The sequence below is a fragment of the Callospermophilus lateralis genome, unplaced genomic scaffold, assembly GCF_048772815.1.
Source record: "Callospermophilus lateralis isolate mCalLat2 unplaced genomic scaffold, mCalLat2.hap1 Scaffold_248, whole genome shotgun sequence".
Taxonomy (NCBI): domain Eukaryota; kingdom Metazoa; phylum Chordata; class Mammalia; order Rodentia; family Sciuridae; genus Callospermophilus; species Callospermophilus lateralis.
In genome coordinates this window covers 814,511-833,030 of record NW_027513318.1, presented here as the reverse complement: position 1 = coordinate 833,030, position 18,520 = coordinate 814,511, and the positions used below count along the sequence as shown (strand labels likewise).

The window sequence follows — 18,520 nt, the reverse complement described above, 5'->3', positions numbered from 1 at the left end:
CTAGGAAAACCCAGATGTTTCACACACCAAAGAAAAGAGAGGAAAAATTTTAACCCAGTGTAATCCTCTTTTGTTTATATGTTTATTTGCTTGCTTTTGTCTTTACTTTTGCATCTAGATTAAATTGGAAAAAAATTGTGCACTGTTTGAAAAATATATAGGTATTATTATATTTTACAAGTAATGCAAAATTCCTGTAGTTTATTTAAATCACTGTTTTTTTTAGAGAGAGAGATAGAGAGAGAGAATTTTAATATTTATTTCTAAGTTTTTGGCGGACACTACATCTTTGTTTGTATGTGGTGCTGAGAATCGAACCTCGGCCGCATGCATGCCAGGCAAGCGCCTAAAGCTTGAGCCACATCCCCAGCCCCCAAATCACTGTTTTTTAAGTAAAATTTATATTAAATTTATTCCAGAAAAAAATGACACACAAAACAAAATACACCTACAATCTATAGGAATTATAAATTCTAAATAATATTAAATCACCAAAAGACATAAATGAATTTCATGATATCTCTTCTTTATGCTTTGTTTAAAGAAAACACCTGTAATCATATTTTCTTAAATCATGAATATTTTATGACACAATGCTTCCCCAAACCAATCACTATTCTGTGAAAAACAGAAACACTAAATGTTTTAATAAATTTTTATAATTTTAAATTTAAAATTACAAGTAACAGTCATAATGTTGTCAACTGACTTTTTTTTATCTGTTTGCTTAAAGATTTTGGAAACGTACCAAACATTAATGAAATGTTGGAAACCAGTTGAAATGCAGTAAAATCCAATCCAGTATAATAGGACTACTTTTTCTTCATCCACTTTGGGATTTGTCAACAAGTGAACTATGACAATACACCAGTTTTTGAGACTGATTCTACTCTGCGTATGCCTGCCACATTTCTGTTCTCCAGAGATAACATTCAGAAGGACTCCTGTACCTCAACAAAGGACTTTAGGTGCACGAGTGTCAAGAAGTGATGGCAAAATTCTGCATCGTCAAAAACGTGGTTGGATGTGGCATCAGTTTTTCTTACTGGAGGAATATACAGGATCTGATTATCAATATGTAGGCAAGGTAAGTCCATACTGAAATGACAAATATTTACCTTCATACTTTACAAGTCTTACTATGGAAAATGAAAGGTTGTAGAGATGATGATCTGTATAACTTTGATTCCCAAAATATCCCAAAAGTATTATTTATGAAATACTATTCTATTTTGAAAAACTAGGAAATTAATAAATGTAGGAATTTATTTAAGTGAATTAATTTTTTCCACCAACTCATGGACTCAAGATGTAAAAAAAAAATCACTTAAAATTTTAACTACAAAACAATGATAGATATCTGTTAATATAGTCATTTTAATGACTATATGCATATGTGTTTGTGTATATATGTGTGTGTGTATGCGTGTGTATTCTTTAGTTTTGTTAAATCAAAATTTGAGAGTATTTGTATAAAAGAAAAACAACTAAGAAGATCAGCAGGTAGAAACAATTTACTTACTACAATATGAGGGGAGCATACAAGTCTTGCATTAAACTTTTTGTTAAGTTTTTGTCTTCTAAGTAACACTATTTTTGATAAAATATATTTTCATTCATTTAAAAAACGTTGATATGTTTTATCATACTCAATTATATCAGTCCTTAAACATCCGATAATATAAGAAAGATGATATTAAAGGTGAAATGTTATATTGAGAAGGAAAACAAATAGCAACCTAAGCAATCTTAGCAAAAAGCAAAAATTAACAGACTTGTCACAGACCCAATGGTTGCATGCTTAAGAGCACAGTGTGAAGGTAATTTTTATGGGTGTCACTATAGAAAACTTTTAAAACATGAAATCAACCACATAAAGATGTGATAATGGTAATCTTGCCCATAGAAACTATAAATGGTTTTGTTTGTTTTTTCCTGGACATAGGGATCATTTGGCATCTATTTCCCTTCATCTAGTTCTTAATGAGGATTTAATAAATGTTGAGAAATTAAAGTATTACATTATATGCTCTCTCCAGATAGTCAAGATGCTTCTTGTTTTCTTTCTTTTTGCATTTTCCATAGAATGTCAGTACGTTAAAATCAAGAACTATACTTCATATCTTTGTCCATAGTCCTTGGAATAGAGTTTAATAACTACTTAGCTGATTGAATTAACTTGAGCCTTATTGAATTGAATTCCCTCAGCCATCTGGTACCACTTGGCTCTTCAGCAGATAAAACTAGTCTAGAATTTTAAATCATTGAGGACAATTAAAGTGAGTAACCACTTAAGATATATGCATCTTGATATGCAGTTAAATCATAGTCTCTCTATTCTGCTCTATGAAAGCAAATCAGAAAATCATTTAATGGGATGGGCATAGAGAATTTATGGTAGTTAATTTCTGTAATCTATATACTGAGCTCCTGGATGAACAAAAGTTTAGTAAATGCTTTACCTCTGAGATACAAGTAGATTCTGAATCTGTATTACAGCCACAGTGTCCATTTTATACTGTATGTTTCAAGTGGTAGAGCACTTTCAAGTTACTGTGGATTATTCATTTCATAATCTGTGAAATAGGAATTTTTTAAAATTTTTGTGTATATTACAGTATTGTATTAGTTATATTGCATTAACTGTCTATATAATTTAAAATCTTATTTTAAATGGAAGCATACACATTTATGTATGTCAAAAAGGCAATGCTAAACATACAATAATTTAATAAATGTGCCTTATGATGAATGTAAATCCATAATAAGATATATTTTCTTCAGGAAATATGAAAACTTAAAATATCCTACATATTCTCACTAATATTATTTATAATAAGTTTATTACAGCCATGGAAATTTCCCATTAAGTTTTCATTTCCTTTAAGATAAGCATGTGATCTTAATGTGTGATGAGCACAAAAATGCAAAAAGGAAGGACATTTTTTAAATATTCAAACAACTGGGAGTCATTTAATTCATCAGATAAAAATTTTTGGTTATAGTGTTAAAGTTGAGGGAAACACAGGAAAATCATACAGTTGGCCACAGAACACCTAGCATATATAATGTTTTTTTCTGCCAACATTTCTTTTTCAATGTTTAATTGCATTCTCTTGGTCTTCATTTTCTCATCTATGAAATCAAAAGGAATGATTACACCAGTGAACATTTATGTACATTCACTTTTTATAGTACTATTATTTTACTAATGTAAAGTGTATTTTAATATCTATTTTAAAAAGAGATAAAGAAATAAATAGAGCATTGGGCAGTAGGGAGAGAGAAAGAGAAGTCAGTGGCTGAATTTCACCACCACAGCTACAATGTTATAAGAAATAGAGTTGGACTGGGGCTGTAGCTCAGTGGTAGAGCACTTACCTAGCATGTGTGAGGCACTGGGTTCAATCCTCAGGACCATATAGAAACATATAAACTAAATAAAGGTATTTCATCTATAATATGCATATATATTTTTAAAGAAATAAAATCAACCATAATGAACTTAAAACATTTCTTTGCTGAGTTTTCAATGACTAAGAAGGCTATTCTAATAAATCATTCAATCAAATGGATTTCCAAGCAAAAAAAAATATATCTATCATAAAACCTTTTTTTTTTCAAAGAGTTAGTAAGAATGCTGCCCTTTAAGGTATTTTCTATATACAAAAATTGATAGCATTTTGGGGAAGCTTTCATGTACTGTCCAATTTCTTCAAATTTGAAAGCATAGTCTTCAAGAGTTGAACTTCAAGAAATATACTTTAAACTGTGTAGCCTTTGTATTGCAAACCTCTAACTATTTTTAAATTTCCTAATTTGATTTGAGAAACATTATAATTTTTAACTTTTTATCAATTTGATATTTTCATATGTAGTTTCTAGTCAAAGAGTCCTGTTGCCTGTAAGAGTTGTCCTGTTTTATCATAATTTATAATTTCTCAGCTTCTTATTTTCAAATCTAAAATAAATAATGAAACTAAAACTTATATTCTTAAATTCAATTTTGGTAATAACAGACAACTCTAAGTAAATTACTAATATTATTTACTGTACAAACTTTGTATTTTATACAAAAGTCTGAAGTAATGAAAAGCATGTTAAAATAGATTTTAGTAAAAATCAGATATAGAGACAAATCCAAGCCCACAAAAATTAATAATATAAAAATATAATCGTGGATTTGTCTCTGAATCACTATAGTAATATCATTCACTTCAGAAAATAAAACTGTGAGCATATGTATATGGTCATGTATATATGTCTGCGTATTTATATAATCAGAATAACCCTCAATCCTCTTAAAATCATACAGCATCCAGAGTAATAAAAGATTAAGGGACCTCCTAGCAATTCTGAACTAACAGATGTCATTAATATCCTTTTCTAAATACAGAATTAGTTCCCAATTTTTGAGCATTCTTGAAAAACAGAAACCATGTTCAACTATTTCTTAAAATCATATCCCTTTGCCCTGAAACATTGTTGCCTTATCAGACTGGAGCCATAATGCCTGCTTTCCATTTCAATAGATTAAGAATATAGTTGAAGCTGTAATTCCCACTGATAATTTAACTGAGATTCCCTTCCACCCACAAGGTACATCACACCTTTAATGCATTGCTGCTGTTTATACACTCTATAACCTAAGATGAACAATCATTCTCCCTCTTGAATAGTCAATAGAAATACTGCTCCTAATGTTTCATTTGTTACAGTTTGGAAACAGCTGTTTTTGTTTGCACAAACCTCTTGCAGGTCATTTGACATTTCATTATTTTAGTTTACATTTTCTGACTCTAAACTTTCCCATGATCAAAGAGGAATGAGTCATGTATTTTGTCACTTCTTCTCAACTTCATGTTTTCAGAACTTTCTCATTTGCCTGCACCTTCTGAATGACTGTGATGAGCTCAAATTACCCTAGATTAGTGGTTCTAACTGTGAGTGATTTTGCCTCCCCTGGGACATTTATATGTGTATGGAAGCATTTTAGGTTTTTACAACTTGGCATGTGATTCTTAGGTCTGGCTGTCAATGGCCAGGACTACTACTAACCATTCACAATGCACAGAACTGACCCTCCAAGGAGTTTACAGTTGTCAATGTCAGTAGTGCTAAGATTGAAAAACACCTTTCTAGAGTTTGCTAGAGGGTTTTTTCCTTTTCTTTTCTTAAATGGTTCAATCTTAATTTTAAATTCTTCACAAGTTCTTACTTCTGAATCTACTTTAATTACAATCATATATCTTCCCTTAAGAGTTGCCAGTCATACTTGTTTTCCCCAGATTCTACTTCTACCAAGATCTGAACTCCTGTCTTAAGGCATGTAGTTGGCACCCATCTGCCAGTCATCCCTCACTGTAGAATTGTGGGCACCAAATACCACTATGAATGAAGTGATTATTTATTATGTCAATAAATATCTAGAAGGCCTTCCAGATGCTACTTTGTTGTTAAGCATATGGCAATAAAAAATTTAAATTCTCTTCTCACTGACTATCTGTGTTTAGAGAGAGAACAAATAATTTATAAGGGTGTGAGGAGATTATGAGGCTTTTTTTTTCTTTTTGTCTCAGGTATGGCCAAGAACAAAACAATAGGTAGGAAATATCACCATGTTTCATTTCTGCATTTCTGAAAACTAAAATTGAAATAACACAGTTTTGGAATTTGTGTTTCATGAATCAATGTTGTTAAATGTTAAGACTAGACAGTCAAAGAACCTGCTTTTATATTTATCATTTTGTTTTTAGAAAGAGTTGTTCATGCGTAAAGCCTCATAATGAAACGGTCACTCAGAATTTCTAAAGGAAGTGTCTCCCAGAAACTCTTTTTTTTTTCTCCCAGAAACCTTAAAGGTGATCCATGAAAGACAAACTCATTTTTAATCATTACTATGTTCAGAAATATCAGTGATGTCCACTATATTGGACTGTGTTCCTGTTTTCCTGTTAATTTTAATTATATGGGCATAATCATGGTCAATTCTGAAAGGAGTGGTTAGAAGTCAAAGTGAAGCATGTCTAAAATGGGCAATTTAAAAAAACTTCATAATATATGGTAGTTTGGAAAGTAAAAAAATACTTTTTAATTACTGAAATCAAACCTATATAAAAATAAAAAGATCACTAATTATAGACTATTGATAGGATAGGAATGGAAGGTGGGGGTTGCTGGGATATACATTTATTTTCTATTTGAACAGTACCAAATACAGATACAAAATAAATAGAGTCTACAAAAGGTAAACAGAGTAGAAAATATTAGTGAAAAAAAGCTCTGGAAGAAAATCATTATGTGGTATCATTGACAAAGACTCCTTTAAATTAAGTGATAATACATTTCTTCCTAATGGGTGGGCATTTGGATAAAAAGAAACATTATTTCCCTTACATGTAATAAGTTATTCCCTGATAGCACTGCAAAGTGAATATATGATAGATTCTCTGGTGACTTTTATACAAATATACTAATAATCAAGCTGGAATCAATAAAAGCATTTTAAGAGGATGCCCTGCAGAATCCAATAATGTTTTCCAAGCAAGTCACCTATTGGTTCTTAAGTAATATATATATATAAAAGATATATAGATATATATAGGGCTGGGGTTGTGGCTCAGGCGGTGGCGTGGTCGCCTGGCATGCATTTGGCCTGGGTTCGATCCTCAGCACCACATACAAACAGGGATATTGTGTCTGCTGAGAACTGGAAAATAGATGTTAAAATTCTCTCTCTCTCTCTCTTGGGAAAAAAAAAAATATATATATATATATATATATATATATTTGATATATATATATATATCTCATTTAAATAGTATTTTAACCAGAAATTATATAGAGAAAGCATGCTTGCATTCACAAATCTCATTATGATGTTGTAAAAAAGAAGTAAGTATTCAAGATGATCTTGAGTAACACTCCAGATATACTTGACAGAGCTTGAAAGCCTCCATAATTATTTTGAAGATTAAAAATGATATCAAAAAGAATGTGCAGCTAAGATTTGTAAACACATAGAGAAGACATGGAGATTCATTAGCTTTTAAGTCACTCCAAAAGACTACTTTAACCATTTTACATATTTACTTTACACATTATTCTATACAGAAGTTTTATTGTGTCTTAGTGACATTATAAGAAATTGACTTTGAAGTTTGGTTTAAACAGTTTGCCTTATTCCATTGAAAATAATTGTCATCACTTTCAAACAGAATATGAAATGTCAAATGTGAAATGTGAAAAATAAAATTATTCAGGCACAAAATCAATTGGGAAATAGGAGGCTTGAAAAACATTTTAGATGAAATGAACCTAATAGGCATATTAAACATTTTGTCAAATACTAGCAAAATACCCATTCTTCTAAGCCCAAATGAAGCATTCTCTAGGATAGATCAAGTTGGATAAGGAACAAAGCTTAACAAAGTTAAGATGGTTATAATCGGCCTGGGGATGTGGCTCAAGTGGTAATGTGCTCGCCTGGCATGTGCGGGGCCCTAGGTTTGATCCTCAGCACCACATAAAAAATAAAAAATAAAAATGTTGTGTCCACCCAAAACTGAAAAATAAAATAAAAAATTCTCTCTCTCTCTCTCTCTCTCTCTCTCTCTCTCTCTCTCTCTTCTCTCTCTCTCTCTTTAAAAAAAAAAAAAGATGGTTGTAATCATATCCAGTATTTTTTCTAGCTATAGTGGAATTAGTGTAGAAATTAATAAAAATAGAAATTTTAGAAAAATTGCAAATACATGGAAACAAAATGTTCTTGAACAACCTATTGACTCAACAAGATATTAAAAGTTAAATTATAAAATGTCTTGAAATTAATGAAAATCAGCACGCAATATATCAAAAGTTTTGGAAGGCAATAATAGTTCAAAGAGAGCAGTTTATAGCAATAAATGCCTACATCAAAAAAGAAGAAAAAACTCAAATAACATCATTACAACTCAATGATTTGGAAAAATAAGAACAAACCGGACCAAAAATCAATAGAGGGAATAAAATTTTTAAAAAGATCAGAGAAAAAAATAAATTAAGAAAACAATAGAAATTCTGAGGCAAATCAAGAGTTGTCTCGTTGAAATGATAAACAAAATCGACAACTTTTTAGCCTGAATAAATAAGGGAGAAGAATCAAATAAATAAGTCATAAACAAAAAGTGAAGTAATTATAACTAACACAGAAATACAAAAGGGTCAAAAAAATCACTGATTATTTATTCTACGACAAATTGGATAAACTAGAAGTATTTCATAGAAATGGATGGCATAGTAAAGTTGAGTCAAGAAGAATAAAATCTGAACTGACAAGTAGTGAATAATAAAATTAAATCCATAAAAATCTCATCAAATAAAGTCTAGTATCAGATGGATTCACAGTGGAAATCCCCATCTAAAGAACTAATGCCAGTCCTTTCAAATCATTTGAAAAATTGATATGGAGCAAATATTTCCAAACTCAGTTTATGAAGCCAGTATTACCCTACTAAGAAATTTAGATATTACAAAAAAAAAAGAATAGAAAGAAAGAAATTAATAGGAAATTCAGTATTTTTGAAGAACATAGATACTAAAATCCTCAACAAAATACTCACAAACCAACTGAACAATACAGAAACTATAATTCACTATGATCAAATTAGTTTTACCTTTTAGCTGAAAGGAGGGGGTCAACATATGAAAATTAATAAATGAGGTACACTATATTCATAGAAAGAAAAAAACCAAAAAATATATGATCATAAGTAGATGCATAGTAAGCATTTGACAAAATTCAGCATCATTTCATTATTAAAATCTCTTAATAAATGTGGCATAGAAGGAATTATATCAACACACTAAGGATCATATATGAAAATTCCATGGTTAGCATCACACTGGAGAAAAGTTGCAAATTTTTTCATCTAAGATCAGGAACAAGATAAAGATGCTCATAAATTCTATTCCACATGGTACTGGAAGTTCTAGCAACAATCATTAAAAAAGAAAAGTGAATAAAAGACATTTAAATAGACTAGGAAGAATGAAGTTTTGTCTGCTCACTGATGACATTACCTTTAGAAAGAAAACCCTAAATAAGATATCAAATATCAGCTAGAATCAATAAATTCTCTAGTAGAAGGGCACAAAAATTTCAGTGATTTGATACATGCAGAATTCTTACTGTAGTGCATTTAAACTGGAATGCAGAAGGATAAATTGGAGAAACACATGTGGCAAACTTTTGAGTATCTTGCCTGAGATTAGCCTGAATATTCAGCAGTAATGAAGAAGGTGGGAAGCTGTATTAGAGCAACCAAGAGAAAACCCTTTTTGTTTTTTGTCTTTTCTCATTGATTAAAAACTGCAATACAGGGCTGGGGATGTGGCTCAAGCTATAACACGCTTGCCTGCCATGTGCGGGGTGCTGGTTGGATCCTTAGCACCACATAAGATGTTGTGTCTACCGAAAACTGAAAAATAAATATTAAAAAAATTCTCTCTCTCTCTCTCTCTCTCAAAAAAAAAAAACCCTGCAATACAATAATCCATAGACTATATGATGGGAAGAATTCTTATTTTTCTTTATTTCAGAGAATATGTTTAATATTTTACCATTAATTCCAAAGTTTCCTAAGCCTATTTTAAATAATTTCTTTTTCAGAATAAAGAACTAACTTTTAATTCTAATACCTAATGTTTTTTATTCATAAAGAAGTATGAAATATTTCCCAATATACTTATGTTCCCATTGAAAACTGTTTATTTTTCCCTTTTCTAAATTAATTTGTGAGATACTTTATTTTTTCTTGTCTGAACTAAATTTTGAAGTTCTGGAAAAGTCCACATTGTTAATTCTTTGTATATTTTAATCCATTTACTTTGTATATTTTTAAATATTTTAACTTTTTTATCTTATTGTTTTCTTATTTTTTTAATTCTTTGATTTATCTCTCAATTTGGGCTTTTCTGATATATATATATTTTTTTGTTTCACAGATAGAGTTTGGTTTTGGGTTTTCACAGGGAAGACTACAGAGGTGAAATGTTGATGTCAAAACATCATATGATGCCATGGGCTCATGGCTTTAGCATTACTTATTATTGATCATGTAAGGCTAAGGTTCCCATGTAAGCATTTAGGTAAGATGTGAACCTGTGAACTAAATTTTCTAAAATTTTCCTGTTGGATTTAGAAATGAACTTTCTACTTGTGACATAAAAGAGGTAGGCAGTAATACCACATTTCCTACTCTGTTAAATAATTTGCACAAAATGGATTTTTTTTTCGTGAATGTTGGACAGAATTCAGAAAAGATACCCTATGGCACCACAATTTTATTGTAGGGAAATTTGAACTATTGATTTATTTTCTCTAATAATGATAAGGATAACTAAATTATTTTTCTTCCTTGTAGTAAACAGCACTTTAAACATCTATTAAATTTTAATTGTAAAAAGCATAATTATGTCTCATAAAAGAATCCCAAAGAGATATTAATCATTTTATTTTTTAAAATGTTTATTGTAGTATAACACTTGTGATAGTGATACAAAAATCTCACACTCAGTTTCCCATATCGTTAACATATCAATTACCTTAGTGCATTTGTCGTAAGTAATGACCCACTATATATGCTTTATTAACTCGGTTCCATACATTGCTCAGAGTCCATAACTTCTCTTAACCTTTTTCACTTCTAGGATCCAACCAGGAGCCCACAGTGGCATTAGTTCTCATGCATCCTTAGACTTTTTTGAGCTCTGGAAGCTTTATAGATTTCTTTGGTTTTGGTTACTTTGATATTTTTGAGATATACACATGAAATATTTTGCAGCATGTGTCTGAATTTTTTTTTCTGATTTTTTTTTTTCTCATGGATACAGTATGGTTCTGGGCTTTTTGGTGGCTAACCCAGAGGTGAAGTGCCATTGTTGACATATTATATCATGCCTTGGACATATGACTTCAACATTACTTATTACTAATAATGTTAACTTTCATTTCTGGTAAAGTTTCCAATGAAACACTACTTTCCTTACAGTGCTTTTTAGAAACTAGTCACTGATCATAGCAAATAATGAATGCACTGGCGGTTATTCTCCAACTCCGTTAAGGGTAGATTTACAATGTTATTTTAAAGTTTCCTGTAGAGGAGAGTTTTATTTTCTCGCTATTCATTGATTTAGTTACTCATTTGTTATTGTTGTTGTTTTTGCTTTTGATTGTAATATAAACTCTGTGACTTACTTTATTGCTTAAATTGATCCAAATTTGACCAATGGGAAGTCTAGCCAATCATTTTATTCCCTGAGCACTTTCTTACTTTCTGGAACTTGCATATTTGCCAGCTAAGTGCTGGAATAAGACATTTCACAAGGAAGACATTTTAAATAGAAAGATGTGAGGAAAGTTAAACTTTCCAGAATTCAAGTCATCTTATGTTGTAATGCAGAAAGCACATAGCTCTGAGTTGAAGCAAACATTTAAACACCTAATAAATTAAATACTGAAAGATAATGTAGGGTAGAAGGGGATTTCAATGTAATAAATATCAGGAAAACTCAGTATGGAAAAGTCAGCCTCATTTAGTTGCTTTTGCAACTACTGGATAACAATCTAGGAGATCAAATTTCAATTAACAATGATACAATTGAGGAAATTCTGATGGCAAGTCATCACAGAAAAATCACTCAAAACAATAGAGTTGCAAAAAATAAGTAAAAAGTTATTGTTGGGGATTTAGAAACTGACTCATGACAAATAGCTTTATGATTTGATTTAAAACATCAGGAATTAATATTTTCAGACACAGTGAAACAATTAGATAGGTTTATATATTTTAATCTCATAATTCCACATTGAAAAACATAGATGCTATTAACCCTAAATGAAAAAGAATGTTTTACAGAAATGCTAGTTATAAAAAAAATAAAATGAAACATGTTAAAACTTCCAACAATAGGATAATGGTTAAATATTCAAGATGACTTGCAAAATAAAGCTTGCACAGATCTTAAAGTAAATATACAGACAATAAAAGCTTATGGGAATATTATTAGAAAGGAACATCTCTACTACTGGAAAAAACAGATAGAAAATTAAAAGTGTGTATTATTTACACTAAGTAAATTAAATAAATATTCAGGTTTGTTCATTTACATTCATTTATTTATAGTTATTCAGTAATTCTTTGATCACCTATGATGCATCAGAAGCTAAGGGTGTAGAACAAATTTTAAAACTTGTATTTCAAAAACATTTGAAAATATAAATAGAATTCTGTCATCATTAAGTCCTTTTGAGGGTTAAATATCTTAATTCATAAAATATTGAAGGCAATAGACTAAAATTGTAGATGAGGATTCAGGAGACATTTGGAGAGCAAAGTCGACCTCATGGTCTCAGAAAGGTATGAATGACTATGAAAAATTCACTTGAAGAGAAGCTCTTCTGTAATAATTAGTATACTAACTCATAATTAATCCCTAACTCATATACATGAGCTATTTTTCATTTAATCTATGGGTTAGTTTGGACTTAAGCCTATCATCTTGTTCTTTTTTTCCTGTTTGCTTTTGCTGCTTTTTTCTTTTCTCTTTTTCTATTTTCTGTTAAAATAACTGAACTTGGTTGTAACCATGCTAGTAATTTTTTTGTGTGTGTGTCTGTATGTGTGTGCAGGATTTTGTATGCTGTGGGTAGTGGCTAGATACAGAAGGCCTGTGATCTAAGAATAATTTTTTTTTTTTTGGTGCCAGGGATTGAACTCAGGGGCACTCAACCAGCGAGCCACATCCCCAGCACAATTTTGTATTTTATTAGAGACAGGATCTCACTGAGTTGCTGAGTGCCTCCCCATTGCTGAGGCTGGCTTTGAACTTGTGATCCTCCTGTTTCAGCCAATCAAGCAGCTTGGATTAGAGATGTGTACCACCATGCCCAATGATTTTTTTTGCATTTTTTAAAGCTAGGTTTAACAAAGAAATAAAGGAAAAGAACATGATGTAAAGGTTAAACGTGGTCCTACAAACTAAAGTATTTACTATTTTTTATCTCCATCTTTACAAATAAAGAAAAAAAGAATGAACCTGTTTAGTGCCTTCTTTGGAAATTACTTTATGGAAATTCCTCTTTCTGTATGATAGTGTGAAGCCCTTAAAAATATTGGTGCTAGATTAAACCAATCAAAATGACCTTAATAGTTCTACTACTTTCAGATGTATTTGTCAAAGCTTTAAAACTCTTCAGCTATCTTTTATAAATGAAAACCAAAGTTTTAAAAACATTTTATCACAATATGCATCAAGTAAAACTTGAAAATTTTATGTGTCTTCCCTTTGGGCAATAAAAGCAGTGTTTCCAAAGAAATAGAAAGTAAATTAGAATAAAAACTCTAATTTTCTCAGCTCACTGCCTTGAGACACAAGTGAAATAGAAGAATCCGGGCTGATCCTAATGCTAATGACCATGTTTGAGATTCCAGGAAAACTGAATTGGCCCATGATCACATGCCTCAATAACTCGGGACAGAGTACCAGAGATGAGAAAGCTATAGAGTGAGAGAACTCCATAAATATTAATAGCACACCCCTCAATTATTCATCATGTGTGAAAACTACCTGAGGCTAGGGGAAGAACCACATACAGACATTAGAGGAAAACACTGTCCCCTGTTCACAGGGAGCTGAGAATAGCAATGTTCTTATCAACCAGACAGGGAAAAAATAAAAGTAAAGGAACCATGTGTTATTGATTAATAACGAATACCTTGACTCAAGTAGAAAACAATTAACCTAAGAATTATCACAATTCTTTATTTAGAAAAAAACAAAAATCTTAAAAAAATAATATTCAAAACACAAACAGATCCAGAATAAAGTCTATTAAAAATACACAGAATCCTAAAATGAATTCTTCTGTGAAATGAATGATGAAATTATAAGTTGTGCAAAGAAGCAGGAAAGTGAACACTAATAAACAGATAAGCCAATCAATTGAAATTAACCCAGAAATTAAACATGTTATAATTAGCAAGGATATGAAAATACAATGCATGTATTCCTTCTAATAAAATAATAATTGGGGCCATTGAATATACAAAAGGTACATAATTCAATCCTTTTTAGTTGTAAAGTAAGATGTATATAATGGAAGATACAGAAGGTATAAATATGATTAGGTTAGCTATTGCAGATATAAAGAATAAGGAAGGTGAAGATAAAGCAATAGAAATTACCCAACTCAAACAAAGAGGTTAAAAAACAAATTCTCTTTTAAATTGAAGATTTTTTCACTTAGTTTTCTATGCTACCCATTCACTAACTTATTTTAGCTAGAATGAATTTAGTTTCTATTGGCTATTTATAGTTTAACTTACAAAAAACATTGTACAAAATTAGTTTATCAATATCCAACTTTAATCCAGCTTTAGTGTTACACAGATGCTGTTGTTAATGTGACACAGATCACATTATTGCAATTCTCATTGTCTTGTGCGTTCCTCATCTGTTTAAAGTCACACATTTTTTTATTCTCATCATGATTGCTTCTTACATCTCATATTCAGTAGGAAATCACTTGTCTTTGTTAGGAAATAAGAATTAGTATATTTGCTATTAATGATAATACTGAATTTGAAGAGATCTTGGACTTCATGTGAAAATATTGATTTTTGTGGGTATAGAATTTGAAAATGACAGCTATTTCTCTCTCTTTTGGTATTATTGAATTCTTGTTTCTGAAAAGTTAGTAGATGGTCTGCCACTCATATTGAACACCACTTTACCACTTGCCTTTTTTAAAAAGTTTTATTTTTTTCTACTGCTTTTAAGCGTTAGCCTTAAGGTTTTCTATTTAACTTACATGTTTAAATCTTCTAGAGCTATTGGTGAGAGCCAGACTGTGGCCATAGCTTCACAGTAGCAATATTGTTACCTCACATGTGGTTACTTATACATCTTCTTTCCTTTATTTTTCTGCTTTTATTACATTTATATAGGTTAATTATCTGTTTTTAACTGTTTAATAATTGGACATTTATCAACCACCTTTTTAATTGATTCTTTTCAGTTATATATGACAGTATGATCCATTTTGCCAAATTATACAACCATAGAAAATATCTAATTCTAATTAGGACCCCATTCTTGTGGATTGGTGTGATAGCCAAATTATGTTAGATCTATTCTATTGTCTTTCCTATTCCTATTCCCCCTCCATTCCTTTCATTCTCCTTTGTCTAATCAACTGAAATTCTCTTCTCCTCCCTACCTTTATTGTGGTTTAGCTTCCACATATAAGCAAAGATATTTGACCTTTAGTTTTTTGGGATTGGCTTATTTCACATAACATGACAGTTTCCCATTCCAGTTATTTACTGGCAAATGCCATAATCTCATTCTTCATTATGGCTGAGTAATATTCCATTGTGTATATATACCACAATATCTTTATATATTCTTCTGTTGATGGGCATACAGGTTGGTTCCATAGCTTAGCTATTGTGAATTGTACTGCTATAAACATTAATGTGGCTGTCACAGTACTATGCTGATTTTAAGTCCTTTGGGGTAGATGCTAAACGGCGGGATAAATGGGTCAAATGATGGTTCCATTCCTAGTTTTTTTGAGGAATCTCCATATTGCTTTTCAGAGGGGTAGAAAAAAATTGCAGTCCCTTTAACAATGTATGAATGTACCATTTCCCCCCATCCTTGTCGACATGTGTTATTTATATTCTTGCCATTCTGATAGGAGTAAGATAAAATATCAGTGTAGTTTTCAATTTCTCTAATTGCTAGACATGTTGAAATTTATTACTCATATGTCTTCTTTTTTATTTTTATGGATCTATTGTTTTCTATTCTCTCCAGATTTTTTACCATAATTATTTTCCAAAATAATTTCTTTGCTCATATCTGAAAGTGGTAGACTGTCTCTAAGAATTTGATAGGAGCTACAAACATATTTTCAGTATATGTTGTATTTTAATCATTTGCATATATTGTTAAACACACTGGACTATTTTTATGAAGTCAAATTATTTATTTGTTTCCCTTTTCTAAGTTTTTTTCCTTTATTTTTCTCATTCACTTCTTGGAGCTAACTCTCTTCATTATTTTGTTTCTACATATTTTTGTTTTTGATGTTTTTATTATTTCATTATAGTTGTACATAATATTGGGATTCATTGACATAATCATACATGCATGAAATATAAATTATCTGAGTCTATCTTTCTAAATGTTTCACATATATTTTTGGTCTAAAATGTTCTTTTATCAACTATATTCAGAGCAATTTCTGTATTTTTAAAATTTGTTCTAATGTATTTATGTTTTTGTCACTGTTTAACTCTTCACATTTTTTCCTGAGCTCTCTTTGTTGTCGTTTTTAGTAAAATATCTTCTATCAATTTTTGCATCAATTAATATAGTCTTTTTTCAAAGAAACCAATTTTCTTTATAGTTTTCTGGTGGTATTTATTTATTTACTTACTTATTGATTTGTATGCCTTTCTATCATGTTCTTCTGCCCATCCTTTTTCTTCTTCTAGTAAATTTTACATAATCTTAGCTGTTTTTTCCCCCTCATTATTGATTCAAATAAGTCTTATGGTGGTAGTAGTATATACAGGTAGGTATTGTGAAACATGCAAGAATGTAGGAATTTTCTCTTTATATGTGAATATGATGTCAGACATGAAACTTGTATACATTGGCTGTTATTTCTTTACACTCATTAAAATTGGTGTTTCTAGGGATGTTCAAAATGTAGAATGAGTCTAATCTCTCAGTCTCATACATGTATAACTTCCTGCAAATAAAGTCTTCTCTTTGATTCATTTTATCCTAAAATTCTTGTGCCAAAACTGATCTCCTATGCTTCTGCCATCAGTTAACATCACTATTCATTTTCTTCTAAATAAGATGGTGCTGATTTTTTTCTTTCCCTTTAATAGCAATTTTACTCAATCCTTAAGCAATGTGAGAGTTTGGAAACAATATGTGCAGCTGAAAATCCATGTGTAACCTTTTTATATCTTTAAAATTTATTTTAACTAGGAATATATAACAACAAAATGTTTTTTAATTCTTAGTACACAGTTGTAGCACAACTTTTTATTTCTCTGATTGTACATGATGTAGCACCACACCCTATGTACATGCAGTCTTATATGTACATAAGGTTTTGATGTCCATTTTATTCCACCATATTTCCTGCCCCCTCCCCAACCTCACTCCCCTTTGCCCAAGCAAAGTTGTGTCATTTTTCCCATGCCTCCCTTTACCCCATTTCAGCCTTTTTGTGTGTGTGTGTGTGTGTGTGTGTGTGTGTGTGTGTGTGTGATTGGCTTGCTTCACTTAGCATAATATTTTCCAACTCAATCCATTTACCTGCAAATGCCGTGATTTTATTGCTGAGTAATATTCCATTGTGTATATATACCATCCATTTCTTTATCTATTTACCTATTGAAGGGCATCTAGGTTGCTTCCACAGTTTACCAATTGTGAATTGAGCTGCTATGAACATTGTTGTGGCTGCATTACTACAGTATGCTGATTTTAAGTCCTTTGGGTATAGACGGAGGAGTGAGATAGAAGGGTCAAATGATGGTTCCATTGCATGTTTTCTAATCACCATACTACTTTCCAGATCGGTTGCACCAATTTGAAGTCCCACCAGCAATATGAAAGGGTGCCTTTTTCCCCACATCCTCACCAACATTTATTGTTGTCTGTATTCTTGCCATTCTGACTGTCATGAGTTGAAATCTTCGAGTAGTTTTGATTTGCATTTTTCTAGTTGCTAAAGATGATGAACATATTTTATATATTTGTTGATTGATTGTATGCCCTCTTTTGAGAAGTGTCTGTTCAATTCCTTGGCCCATTTATTTATTGATTGTATATCCACTTTTGAGAAGTATCTGTTCAATTCCTTGGCCCATTTATTGATTGAGTTGTTAGTATTTTGGTGTTAAGATTTTTGCATTCTTTTTATATCCTGGAGATTAGTGTTCTATCTGATGTGTGTGAAAAAAAATTTGCTCCCAAAATATAGGCTCTCTTTTCACCTCATTGATTGTTTCTTTTGCTGAGAAGAAGCTTTTTAGTTTGAGCCTGTCCCATTCATTAATTCTTGATTTTAATTCTTGTGCTATAGGAGTCTTGTTAAGGAAGTCAGGACCTAAATCAACATGATGAAGATTTGGGTCTGCTTTTTAAGAATCACATGATCAGACGAGATTGTGAGCATTCAGGGTGGTATGGCCGTAGACAAAAAATAAAATACTTGGGAATCAACCTAACAAAAGAGGTTAAATACTTATACAATGAAAACTACAGAACCCTAAAGTGAGAAATAGAAGAAGATATTAGAAGATGGAAAAATATACCCTGTTCATGGATACGTAGAACTAATATCATCAAAATGGCGATATTACCAAAAGTTCTCTATAGGTTTAATGCAATGCCAATCAAAATCCCATCGGCATTTCTTGTAGAAATAGAGAAATCAATCATGAGA

At 31.0% G+C, this 18,520-nt stretch overlaps 1 protein-coding gene across 1 annotated transcript in view; it reads left to right on the top strand.

Moving 5' to 3' along the window:
* Positions 1–856: 856 nt before the first annotated feature.
* The window catches only part of LOC143386399 (cadherin-10-like), a 130,030-nt gene continuing 112,366 nt past the window's right edge, over positions 857–18,520 (top strand). The window contains 1 exon segment of the mRNA XM_077108248.1: positions 857–1,087. Within this exon segment, the coding sequence (XP_076964363.1) occupies positions 857–1,087 (231 nt within the window).